Raw genomic sequence first — 13,247 nt, 5'->3', positions numbered from 1 at the left:
AATTTGAGGAGAAAAAGTAGAGAGGAAATGTACAGTATCACAGGAAGTATTGCTGAGTTCTGTCTCATCAACACAGACATTTGTTGCAAAAATTGTGTTATGGTGTTTTAAACCTTCATTAGACAAAATAAATGTGTTAACATGCATTTTCATTTGTCAAATCATAGCTACCAGTCCTATATGACCCTTGTTAATATTATGGTTAATAAGGAACAGTTATGGAAAAAAAGAAAGAAAGAAAGAAGTAATATAATCTTAAATAATCTTAACTATACTTTAGTGAAATGAGTGGTCTAACCTGTCATATGCATTTTAATGACTGCTATTAGATCAGTAGCCTGTGTGTTGCACAGTGGAGATCTTTTAAGAAGCTGGCTGCACATTTTCCACTTTCGACAGAGTTATAGGGATTTTTTTCTCATCTAAAACAGGTGGCTTGGTGACTACATCCCCTGCATCACTAAAACTCATCCATTTGGGCTTCCACTCCCCTCGGCCCTCCCCATTTTCTGCTCTGTTAAATATCCTACTCTTCCAGTCAGCCCGAGGGAGGACCCAGACCACGAGCCCCATGGCAGCCAGCGCCACACCCAGGCAGGAGAGCCCGATCCCAGCCGCCCTGCTCTGGTGAAGCCCCCGGTTGAAGTTAATGGCCTGGGTGTCGACAAAGAAGAGGTCACCTTCCCCAAAAGACTCGATCTTGTGAGGGGTAGAGTAACCGACGGAGAGGCTGGCTACTCCTGCAGTTAAAATGAGGAGACCTAGGGCCATGGATACCTGTGAAGTGGAAACAGACAGAACTTAAGTATTTTGATTGCTAGAGGTATGAAATATATTGTCTATTTAAATTAGGGCTGCAACAATAAATCGAATAATCATGAGCATTTGACTATAAAAAATAAATACACTAATAAAAACAAAAGTCGTATTTTGATAATTGTGATAATAATAGATCAAAATGTCAAAGAAGAAGAAAAAGAAGCAAATTCTGATATTTATCAACAATACAGTTTTTCACAAACAGTCTCAATTTAGAAGCTTAAAATGTGTTTTGAAAATTAAAATGTATGAATTTTAATATAAATGATCGTTTCACTAGTCGACTAAATGAAAAAAATAAAAATACAATTTTAATTATCTTTGACTTGTTGACTACCAAAATAATCATTAGTTGCAGCCCTCGTTTAAAGCTATTTACTGTAATAGTGTAATCTCCCACCCAAGAGTATAAAGTATAATAAAGTCCATTCATTTTTTGTACTAGACTTGAAATTGAATCAAGACATGCCCATGCACATTTTAGTATGTTTATAATGCTAATTTTAAATGAATATTATTATCAAGAAGATGCTTGTTGTTCTATGGGTGAATACATAATTGCATAAATGCTAATGGAGTTATTTAGTACTACAACACTCTAACTCAAGTATTACACCAAATTGCTCTAGTAAAGTTGGAGTGGAGTGCCCATTGTACTATTTACCACATTAACATTGTCTGTGTAAGTTCAGTCATTTGACACCACTCTAGTGGATCATGAGAGGGAATTTAGCAGCACACAAAGCACGCATACAGCAGGCACTTACTAAAGCTGCTAGAATGCAAAGAGTAATTGATTGATTACATTTGTTGCCTATACAAAGCCAATTAAAATAGCTTGCATTCAAATTGTTTATAACTTGTTTGTAGATCTATACATCTGTACTACATATATTTCTAAGGGAATTTCAGTGCAATGCCCAGGCGTCCATCTTAAAATCTGTGAACGATTATGCCTATTGTGCATGTTTTTGGGTGCTGGGAGACACCAGTAATGCATATAAAGGCAAATCTGTGAAAACATTTTGTCATTGATAAATTATTAAAGGCAAAAAAGGTGGAGCAAAAACTCTAAAATTTACTGTATCAAATCTAGAATTACAAGAAGAACCCTCCTCCTCTTTTTTACATTTCCAATGGGTTGCATGTTCACTTCATATTATAAAAAAGGTCATACAGTTGTTTGTGTGGTTGGAAAAAAACAAACTCGTAATTGCCAAATGTGCAGGTGGCTGACGCACACAAACCCATCTGTACAAATATCACCACAGCCCTGTTTGTAGGTGATCCTGCAGAGACAGCACTCAGAACTGCTCGCTGCGCACAAATTTCCAAATCAGCTCATTTTCTATTACACTACCCAGGTGTAGCTTATTGCAACCAGGTGTAATACTGGCAGTGAACAAGATCTGTAGCATAATGTTTATCCAGGAAGTCAATGAGCAATCGGAGAACGCAAACTAGCAACATATGGTACGCCTAATCTGGAATCTGTTGTGATCTTTGTGGGGTTTCTACTGTGAGCTGTCCATGGTGCTGAAGTTACTCATTATCTACAAATAAATACTTTAAGTGCACTTTTGAAAAAGTCTTCTTGTAATATTAATACCAGAATCTTCTTGAATAAAGATGAAAAGTGTATGTGGATAGATATATTTGATTAAATCCATGTTTCTGCTGTGATTTCAAATGGAGATATTGATAATATTGAACTGTAATTAGGATGCATTATGCACCATTATGCACCAGACCCTGGGAAACTGAGTTTTCACTGCAAACTCTCAACCCATCAGGAGCTAGGACTCTTCAAATCACTTCTAAAAATTCACCTGTTCAAATTGGCATTCCCTTGATTTCCACCTTCCAACATTTTTCACAGGGTTTTCTGGTTTGTTAAGTGTCACGAAAGTGCTATATAAGTTTGATGCATTATTATTATTATTATTATTATTATTATTATTATTATTATTATTTTAGTTTTAAGCCATATCATAATATTGTTACCTCATCAAAAATATACCTGGAGTTACCATTTGTTTCAGTCACACATGTTTGAGAAATCCTTTATTATTAGTCTGTGTACATCTTGAAAGCTCAAAATGTTCTGTTCCACCTTGTGATGTCATGCAAGTGTTAGTTTTCATGTTAATAGCTTTCTTTTAGCTTTTGTTGAATAGAGATTGACAGAAAAGCATAGATCAGAAAATAGTGTAATATGGCCCTTTAAATGTACAGTATGCATATATAAGTGCTATAGGTTCTTAATTGCTGTTTCCTGGTGTCCAACTGTAATAAGATGCTCTACCTTCCAGATGGCTGAGTTCCACCACAGGGCTGATCTCTGGCTCTGGACGAAGCCTTGGTCCTCCAGGTTCCTCTGCCACATGGTGGAAGAGCACTCCTCATAGAAATGGTGCAGGTAGGAGCGCACCCCGAACTGCAGGCAGCTGGAGCCACCCTGAGAGGAGGAGGAAATACAGCCCAAGGTCAAAACATGTTTGTGAAACATAAATGTGAGGATGAAATGTAGATATGGATGAAGTGTTCAAGCTAAGGAACTCAACTGTGGCACATGTTAACACACCTGTCGGGCTGCACAATATCACAATCAAATCAGAATTGCAAATTTTTGGTTTACAGACGTATCAAATTCCAAAGGCTGCAATTATTGGAATATAACAGAATGCCAAGGCAAGACAAGAATACAATACCTTTTATAGAAAAAGCTTGTCATACTTCTAGTTTTAACATTTACAGACATATTTTGAAATTCATGGGTCTCTCAATTCATATTGCAGCCTTCTCCCAAATGTTAGTGCTACTGGAGTCGTTTACAATATGCACTTTCTACTCATAATCAGATTGTCTTTCCAATACCATTCATTCCTGGTGTCTTGCAGCTTGTGTTTTATTTTGCTTGCTAATGCTGATACATGGTGATTTTGTGTCCTTGGGCAAGACACATCACTGAGATTTCCTATGTAAATAGTTGGAGTGGTTGGTGGTGACCGGACAGGCCATTGGAACTAATTTGCTGTTTCAATTTTATCAGTCTACCCCAGGGCAGCTGTGGCTAGAGAAGCAGCAACTATGATAAATGATATTTTGAACCCATGTATTGCTATTGATTCTCATAATAATTTGACATCAGATCCAAGTCTTGAATAAAAAGATGTGATGTTACATATGAAACACAGTATGCTGCCCCACAAAAGGCAGCATGCTGGCAGGAGTTTTTCATGTTTGTGCTTTCACGTATCTCACCTCACTGCTGGACGACTCCCCTCCTGAACTGGACACACAGGGATTGGAGCACAGCACCATCTCACCTCTTTCTCAGACACCTGCAGTAAAATACACAATTTACCCTGTATCACAAATAAGGCACCTACTAGTATACCTGGAAAAGAGTTGATTTGTATGTACATCAGCTACTAGACCAGTGTAATACGCACATTGTTTATCTCCTGAATATGGATTTCCTTAATAAAACCTTTCCTTCCGAGACGTGCCATAAATCCAGCGTGCAGCCTTATTGTCGCCGTGTGAACGATTGAAGGCTTGCGTCTCACTGCTATTACCCGCCCACGCATGACTCACGCGTATAACCCCGTTCTCTCGTACATAAACACTCAAATGTCCGTCAGCTCTTTCCCTCCCCGTGCTTTTTGATTGATTCCTCTCATTCTCTCAGTGTCCAAACGCCTTTAAACAGGCCACACAACCATGGGTGTAATACAGTCGGGCTTCAATCTGCAACATGACCAACAAAGTACCATCCATCAACTTAAAGAAGAGTGAAGTGGAGGCCCGGTGATAAATGTGTCTATGCACAAAGCAGGTTTGCACAAAAAATATGAGGTTTATGGTAAATCAATGCATTGTTTTGGTTAATGGGTATGTTTCAGGATGAACAATTGTTAATTTCCACTGATAAAGTAGAGACTGTATGTAGTTATAATTTCATATTAGCAAATGATTGACTTAAAAGGAGTAAATTGTAGGGTGATAATATGAGTATAATAGCATCTTTAATGCAATGTGGCACAGTTCAATAAAACACATATGAAGCATTCATCTTCAAACTGTGTAATGTTGTTATCCACTCTTTTATCACACTTTATTGTCTTTACACTATGGTAAAATCAATTGAGATGTATAACCTATTTCAAACGTGTGGGTTTTCCTTTAATTTATATATTAAACAAACAATAGGCTTCCAGCTCTCCAGGTAAGCTGGCTATTGTAGCCTAGGTTATGATGAATAAATATTAAATACATGTAAACAAGATGGCGTTTAGACTGAATGATTGTTGCAATGGCAACAGGTAGTAATGTTATTGAAGTAAGCGACTGCTTCAGCTGAGAACAGTTTATTGGCTATTGTTTTTTTCCCTCTTTTTTAACCTCGCACTGACATTACTTTTAGGCCTAAGTATGTTCACATGGTCAAAGCTAATATAATACACGTAGGATATGTATTTTCGGCGTTTACCAATGAATATTCACGGTGGTGAGTCATCGCGGCGGACACGCACTGCTTCTGCTTTGGTTTGCTTTGCTCCGCGCCACAGACCGTCTCTTCTCCGCTCTCGGCGCGTTTGGACACTTTGTGAACAAATACTGTGTTGCGGAGTTTAAAAGGACTCGAGCTCTTACCCCTGCCCGGAGTGCTGGCGCTTCTCACTGGGGATCCATGAGCTGTCGGACCGATGGATGATCGACGCTGCTGTTGATGTGAACCAGCCGAAAAAGCGCACTGAGCATGCGCGACAAGCGTGGCCAAAACAAAACAACTCCACCGTGTCAGATACGGAAATACTTCAGAGAAAAGAGAAAACGCTTTAAATGTTTTTTTTTTTCTTTTTTCTTTCATTTCAGTTCAGGAAGAAAAAGAGAGCAAGCACCAGATAATGCGATATCATCCTTCCACTCCTTTTTGCATTATTTAAATCCAGTACTGATGTTTGGCCCCCAGGAGCCTTTACGGGGTAGGCCCATATATATTTTTATAGTGTATTGTACTATAATATAGTAATTGGAAAACAAATCTATAGGCTTAAATAATAGCTACAGAATACAATGTGAGCTGGCCATGGTGCTGAATTTAACCAGTGTGCAAACAACATAACATACTCTTAACTAAGAAGAAGTCATTCAAAGTGCTTCAGAGAAAGAGAAATATGCATTCAAATCACAATGCAAACACATACTGTTAGAGAGAAGAGTGCAAATAAAAATAATTTCAATCATATGCACAACTAAACAGAATATTTTCCAGAGCTGTTTCACATCTTCAGGAAGACTGTTCCATATTTGCAGTTTGCAGATTCCCCATGTTAAGTTCTAACTGAAAAATAAAGATAATAGATATAAAATGTATTTATAATCACTATAACACAGAGCAGGCTTCCTTTTTTTTTGCAAAGTTCAAACATACACTGCTCCAGCAAATATCTCTCTCTCTCTCTCTCTCTCTCTCTCTCTCTCTCTCTGACTCTTGTGAGCTTTTAGCCATGTTATAATGTATAATTGTTCCTGTATTACCACATGACATCACAAGGTGGAGCAGAGTGTTTTCTGTTTGAGAGAACAACTCAGCCTAATTATGCAGGAGTTATGTGTTAAATGTGTGAATGAAACAAAAACACAACTCCAGGTTTATTTATTTATTTTTTTTTAAATGAGGAAACAACATTATAACATAAACCAGGAAATAGCATAACATGGGCACTTTAAAATATCACACAAAATGCCACGTATATATACACATCTTTACTACAATGGATTAGGGTCTAAGCCATTTGAAAACTCACTATTAGTTGCTCCATATTCTGCGCTCCCTGGAGGAAAACTCTAAGGTTTACAGCAGTGCCAGATTAAGCTGCCTATATATTTAGTGTAGTGGTAGCCCGGCAAGGCACTTCTTCAGCAGGATGAGCTGTTAGCAGGTCCCCTGTGGGCACCTCCTCCACCTGTCCACATATTAGGGCTTTGATGTGTGCACGCTTCCAGGCTTGTGTGCTGCTTAGCCACAGGTGATTTGGAATTGGTCTGAACTTTTCATCCTCAACCTCGTTTCAAACTGTGTCAAAAATAACAAAGTGCTTTCCCAAAAGTGACCTTTGTTTGAAGTGGACTTCTATTGTGAATCTCTTCATCTGTTCAGTGTTTACTTTCAGTTTTACTTTTGGCTATGTTGTGTAGAGAAATCTATTGCAGAATGATGCTTGGAATATTCAAAGTATTTCTGACAAGTTGAGAAATACTTTGAAACTGTATCAAAACAAGTGTATTGACCTTGGGTTCATTAATTAAAGGCCAGACGTGGTTCATGTATTTGATCAAAATTTGAATAACAAGCTCTTGAGGTCAAAATAAGCATAACATTTTATTGACAACCAGGAAGTGCAATGTTAGCATGCTAGTTGTTAGCTTTACTGTGGCAGCAAAACTCCACTCAGAGTGATGAGCATTTATACTCATCGCAGTAAATAATTTGAAAAACAACAAATTTTAATGAGTTATTTCTGTTTGTCACATTTTTTTTTTAAGAAAGTGAAAGTCTGGTACAGGACCTTTACATGATTTTATACCAGATGACCTTCCCAACACAATGTTCCACTGTCTCAGTAACTTAAAATGTTAGCACTACAAAGCTTATTGTTGCTTAACCTTTAAAAATATTTACTTTTTATTCAGATTTTTAGTGGTACAGGATCTTGTTTTTGATAAATTGAATCTTGAATCTTTTATTAAAATTTGAGCTATAATGTTGGATTTGAATGTCATAAAATAATGTTGTACATAATAGTGAAGATTTCTGTTGTGCCTGAACTGAAATGTGCTGATTTGAAAAGTTTTGAAGTAACTATTGGTGTTGATGTTTTGTCTGGAAAAGGGCAGATAACATAAGATTACTCTTCTTTCTGCTCCTTTTCATTCATTTTCTTGAATGTTTGATGTTGTGACACCGTTGATGTCTTTTTATACTTTATGAATGAAATAAACAAATAAATAAATAAATAATGTTGCACTGAAAAAAAAAAGGTTGTTGGATTTGCGTAAAAAAGTTATGGAAAGCGGTTGCATGCAATAAAATTATGTTTAGGCTTTGAAACTTTTTTCGAACCCCTCTACACATATTTTTCTCAGAACATGAACATAACTTTTTCATGTTGATGAAATTTGAACAAATCATGCTGAATATGCATATTTATCTTATGGTACCTTATCATGAAATGTATAAGTATGTATAATTTAATTTAATTGATCTAATTCTGTAAAAGAATACAAAAACAGTCTTTAGTTTTCTACAGATCTGTATTGTCTTAAACAGAATCAAACAAAAGAGAGCACAGGGACAGAGATACACAGTTTGGAGCTGGACAGTGTGAAGATTTATTCCAGTGAAGAAGCTCTGGTCTCTGCCTGTGGACACACGAATAACACATGATGATCACACTCTGATGATCTACTCTGTTGTACATGTTTAAATACACTAATGCCACATCACCTTGTAGAAGCACGATAACTGTTTCAATAGGAAGTTCATTTTGAAAAATTTTAAAATAATTTTAGTTGGTTTACTTACTTTGTTCATCTGTGGTCTGTGTTTTGTTGGTTCTCAAACATCTTCCTTTTTTCTGAAACATCAACTATGACATTCATGAACTTCCCCACAGCTCCAGCAGAGCTCTGGATATCACTCTTTGTTTGTTGACGACTCTGGAAGCAACACATTTATATCTTAATACAACTGTCACACTCTTGTAGATGGACAGTCAAAGACAATTTGTTTCAAGGAGTCCTTACATTAACTCTAATTTCAAATAAAACACCACAAACATGTTTTAACAATGACGACATTCCAGGCCAGAGAAGCACATAATAAAATCTTTAAAAAGTCTTACCTCCAGATCAGCTCTCATAATCCTCCTGCTCCACACTGCATGTCCTCCATCCATCCATTTTCGTCCGCTTATCTGGGGCCAGGTCGCGGGGGCAGCAGCCTAAGCAGGGACTCCCAGACTTCCCTCACCCCAGACACGTCCTCCAGCTCCTCCGGGGGAATCCTGAGGCGTTCCCAGGCCAGCCGAAAGACATAGTCCCTCCAGGGTGTCCTGGATCTTCCCCGGGGCCTCCTCCCGGTGGGCCATGCCTGGAACACCTCCCGAGGGAGGCGCCCATAAGGCATCTGGAACAGTCCTCTCGATGTGGAGGAGCAGCGGCTCTACTCCGAGCTCCTCCCGTGTGACTGAGCTCCTCACCCTATCTCTAAGGAAGCGCCCAGCCACCCTGCGGAGGAAACTCATTTCGAGTGCTTGTATCCGTGATCTCGTCCTTTCGGTCACTACCCAGAGCTCATGACCATAGGTGAGAGTAGGAACGAAGACTGAGCGGTAAATCGAGAGCTTCGCCTTTCGGCTCAGCTCCCGCCACAATCAAGCGACCTTTGTAAGATTTAAACATGCTTGACAGAGAAACGTAAAGAAGTGATGTTATTGTTGTCAAATTTGTTTTTGCAATTTGAGCTACCCCTCTCGGACCGTTTTTTCAGTGTGAGAAATTACAGCCTGGAGAAGTCATAGAGAAGTCAAAGCACAGGCTATCCAATGTTTTGAAGTCCTTAAAAGTACAGTTAAAATAACAGCAAATGGTGCCATTGTGTTCCATATTTGACTATTTGGCAAAAAACAAAAAAAAAAAATAAATAAATCCAAAACATATTCCCATTCAGTTGTGCTATTTAGGACATGTTAAAGCCTTCAAACAGTATATATTGGTTTATCTGTATGCATGCGTGGCTGCTATTGCAAGCTTAAGTGCATACAATATAAGTAAACAAACTTCTTCCATACTTACGAGACCGGAACAATTCCAGTATGCACACGGATGAAAATAAGCCAATCATTATTTTGAATACTACTGAATAATTCCCTTTATTATCTGCAAACACACGATTGAATACTGTAATAGAAGTATAACACCCTTTAATGATATTTTTAATGTAATGCCTTTTTACCGCCAAACCTCTAAACTGTCCATCAAATATGAAAGGGACTGAATAGTGGGGCCCAAATTGAGGGGTGCATTCAAACAGCTGTCAATGGCTGATAATGCCGGTGGGAATGCAAACTAGAGGCACATCTCTGCCTGTGTTAGCGGGGGCCCTCATTAAAGGCAGGCTCACTTCAAGGCAGCAGCGTCCACAGCGGAAATCATTTTAAAAAGAATGAACAAAAAAAAAAGAAAAATACCCCTACACCGCATGCTCGTAATTTCAAACCGCATCACATCATACCAATCTGTAAATATTTTAGCGTTTCCTGAAGATCCATTATTTATGCGGGCTGTCATAACACATCCCAAACACGGAAGTGGTACTGTCGTTTTCACATATTTCTCCAGTCAAAAGCACATCTCCGCACCGGGCAAAGCGGGGGAGCCTCATCACGCCTGCATATTTGTTATTGGGAAACTAGGCTTAATAGGCATAGACAGTTTCCAAGGTGCCCCCAGTGAGAGGATTATACTCAGAGTACAGTTCAAGAATTCATTATCTTGAGCATTTAGTATTACAGGCTATTCCCTCCTTCAGATATGATATCAACTGAAATGTTGGTTTAACGTTTGAAAATAAAAAAAGAATAATTCTATGCAATGTTTTATTGTAAATGTTTGAGAGAATTTATTAATAGTTAGGAAAATATTTGTTTTATGCTTTATGCTTCAATCTTTTAATTTTTCCATCCACAACTAGTCAAATTATAAATGCCTCATCAGTGTCCTCTTGGATTCTTAAACTAGAACAGTTTTGGCTCATCTAAATTTTAATTAATCCGATATAGTTAAAGGTCCCATTTTATGCTATTTTCTGATCTATAATGGTGTTTCCTGATAAAAAATAATAAATAAATAAATAAATACAGCTGGAGTTGTGTTTTGTTTCATTCACACATGTTTAAAACACGATCCCTGCATATTTAGTTCTACTGAGTTCTTCTCTCAAAGGGAAAACACTGTTCCACCTTGTGATGTCATGTGTCAATACAGGAAGTGTTCCACTGTTTATTTAAGCTAGAATACTACTACTACTAAAATAAACTGGTTGTCTTCTGGAATTTCCAATCTCTACTAAACAATACTCAAAATGTAGCTATCTGAAAACTACCATTAGATCACCTCACAAGGTGAAAGATTTGGCGATGTAGACGGTTACTAAAAACATGTGTGACTCAGACAAAACAGAACTCCTGGTATGATTTTTATGAGGAAAATTAGATAAGAGAACAGTGTAATATGGTATTAAAGTTCAGTTTCTCGTAATATAAGATCTAAAATAAATAAATGAATAAATAAATAACATCTCCACCAACCAAAGCCAGAGGAGTGGTGCTGCATATTTGTGATTCGTGCTCTCTAAGTCCACAAATGGCAGCAGAATACCAGTTTCCAAGGTTCCCCCGGTGAGAAGACAGACATGGAAAACCTCTTTTGGCTGTTTGTTGCTCGTCTCCTCGTGGTGTTTTTTGTCTGCCCAAGCTGTGCACCCTTTGAGCAGGAAACAATCGCTATGGTTACGGGTCCAGCAAGGTCAAATCTAGGAAGTGAGCTCTGGGCGCTGATTGGACGGCAGATAATTACACTACTCTTTAAGATGACGCGCAAACAGGCCTTGCTTTTATTTCCACGTCCATCTTTTCTATTTAGCGGTGGTTGTAAAAGCATTATCAACCATTTCTGCCTCACGCCTTGGTGCCCCTTATTAGTCCCTTTATTCACCGGGCTGGCTGGAGTAATCCTGTGGAGCCATAAATTATGTATAGTCCTGTCTGCTATCTGAAAAATAACCCATGCATCAACCCACCACTGCCTTTAAAGCCACTGTCAATATGGCGAAACATTTCACCCATCATGTTAATTAGTTGTGAAGCTCTATTTAACACATTTGCAAATAGTTCAAGGACCTTTATTACGTTGTTTTCTGATCTATGTTATAATGTTGTTTCCTCATCAAAAACATACCTAGAGTTGTGTTTTGTTTTCACTGTCTCATGTTTAACACAGAAATCCTGCATATTTAAGCTTAGAGTTCTTCTCTCAAACAACAACTAAAAAAAAAAAAAGCTCTGTACCACCTTATGATGTCATGTGGTAATACAGGACATGCACCACTGTGTTTTTAAACTCCAAACACCTTCACTACAATCATTTGGATAATTTCAGCTCTGGAATTGCCAATCTCTATTTAACAAAAGGTAAAAAAATACTGCTTCATGACATCACAAAGTGGACCAGAGCATTTTGAGCTTTGCAGATGTAGACAAATTGATAATAAAGGGTTAATCAAACATGTGGGAATGAAACAAAACACAACTCCAGGTATGTTTTTGATGAGGTAACATTATAACAAGGCTTAAAGCTCACAAGAGTCAATTTGCATATAATATAATAGGATTTTTAAAGTAAAGCTACTCAAAGGGAGCTATTCCTGGTTTCATAACGAGAAGGCAATTTTATTTGTATTTTGGTTTAATCCATGTTAAAATGGCAGGAACGTGGCCTGTATCCAAGCATCAAAGTGGCAGAGACTTGGAAGCTGACAGGTTGGCAGCACTGGAGCATGATAATAAAGCATATACTCACACCTATTGAATATTTTGCACTTGCAGCACAGTACAAACAGAATGGAAGTGACACAGATTAATAGAAAAAATAATATGACAGTATAAGAAAATACCGTAAGCAACCTTAAATATTCAATGTTCAATTAGTCAGGCTTAATTACTTAAAGATGCACTGTGCAACATTCCCTGTGGAGGGTTCGCTACCTGCTTGTCTCCAAGGAGATGTTATGGCTTTGTCTACAATGTTTCACAATATGGCTATAAACATGTATACATACAATATATTATGTTTGTGTATGTGTTTATATTTCTCAGAAACAGCCTTGAAAAGCATACATTTTCACTGTGAGCAAGGTCTCATTTTGACATATCTGACCTCTGAAAAGCTTAATGATATACTTTAAAATATTCTAGTGTAGCATTAAGCTAATATTCTGGACAAAGTAATATTATCTCCATGGAGACAAGCGAGCAGCAGAACTTGTAATACATAGTGTACCTTTAAGTAATATCTAATGTCAACTCCTTACCCCTAAATTAAGCAGTTACTAAGCATTCTTATTAAACTATTAGTTCATTATGTATTAAGTCTGTAGTTGTTACATAAGTGGTACAACTATATATATATATATATATATATATATATATATATATATATATATATATATATATATATATGTATATATAATTAAAAACACATAGCCATAGGAGTTGAGCACATTTCCACTGGGGCTGTACAAAACATGGGAACACTGTTAGCTGGAGGAGAGCAGCAATACACAATCCAGGAAAATAACA

The 13,247-nt window shown here is 37.5% G+C and overlaps 1 protein-coding gene across 1 annotated transcript; it reads right to left on the bottom strand.

Annotated features, from left to right (window-relative positions):
• Nucleotides 1-363: 363 nt before the first annotated feature.
• On the bottom strand, nucleotides 364-4,143 carry LOC110167164 (neurensin-1-like). The gene is made up of 3 exons (XM_020932472.1): nucleotides 4,084-4,143; nucleotides 3,125-3,277; nucleotides 364-777 (listed from the first exon to the last, which is right to left on the bottom strand). The coding sequence occupies exons 1-3, from the start codon at nucleotides 4,141-4,143 to the stop codon at nucleotides 364-366; spliced, it is 627 nt and encodes a 208-aa protein (XP_020788131.1).
• Between the last annotated feature and the right edge of the window lie 9,104 nt (nucleotides 4,144-13,247).

Source organism: Boleophthalmus pectinirostris, unplaced genomic scaffold (genome assembly GCF_026225935.1).
Source record: "Boleophthalmus pectinirostris isolate CB_2022bp ecotype Guang Dong unplaced genomic scaffold, ASM2622593v1 HiC_scaffold_21, whole genome shotgun sequence".
In the NCBI taxonomy this organism is placed as follows: domain Eukaryota; kingdom Metazoa; phylum Chordata; class Actinopteri; order Gobiiformes; family Gobiidae; genus Boleophthalmus; species Boleophthalmus pectinirostris.
This window is presented reverse-complemented; position numbering and strand designations above follow the sequence as displayed.

Coding starts and splice junctions, on each gene's coding strand:
- LOC110167164 (XM_020932472.1), bottom strand. CDS start 4,143: ATGGTGCTGTGCTCCAATCCCTGTGTGTCCAGTTCAGGAGGGGAGTCG. Junction 3,278..4,083: donor GGGAGTCGTCCAGCAGTGAG/GTGAGATACGTG, acceptor TCCTCCTCTCAG/GGTGGCTCCAGCTGCCTGCA. Junction 778..3,124: donor GGAACTCAGCCATCTGGAAG/GTAGAGCATCTT, acceptor TCCACTTCACAG/GTATCCATGGCCCTAGGTCT.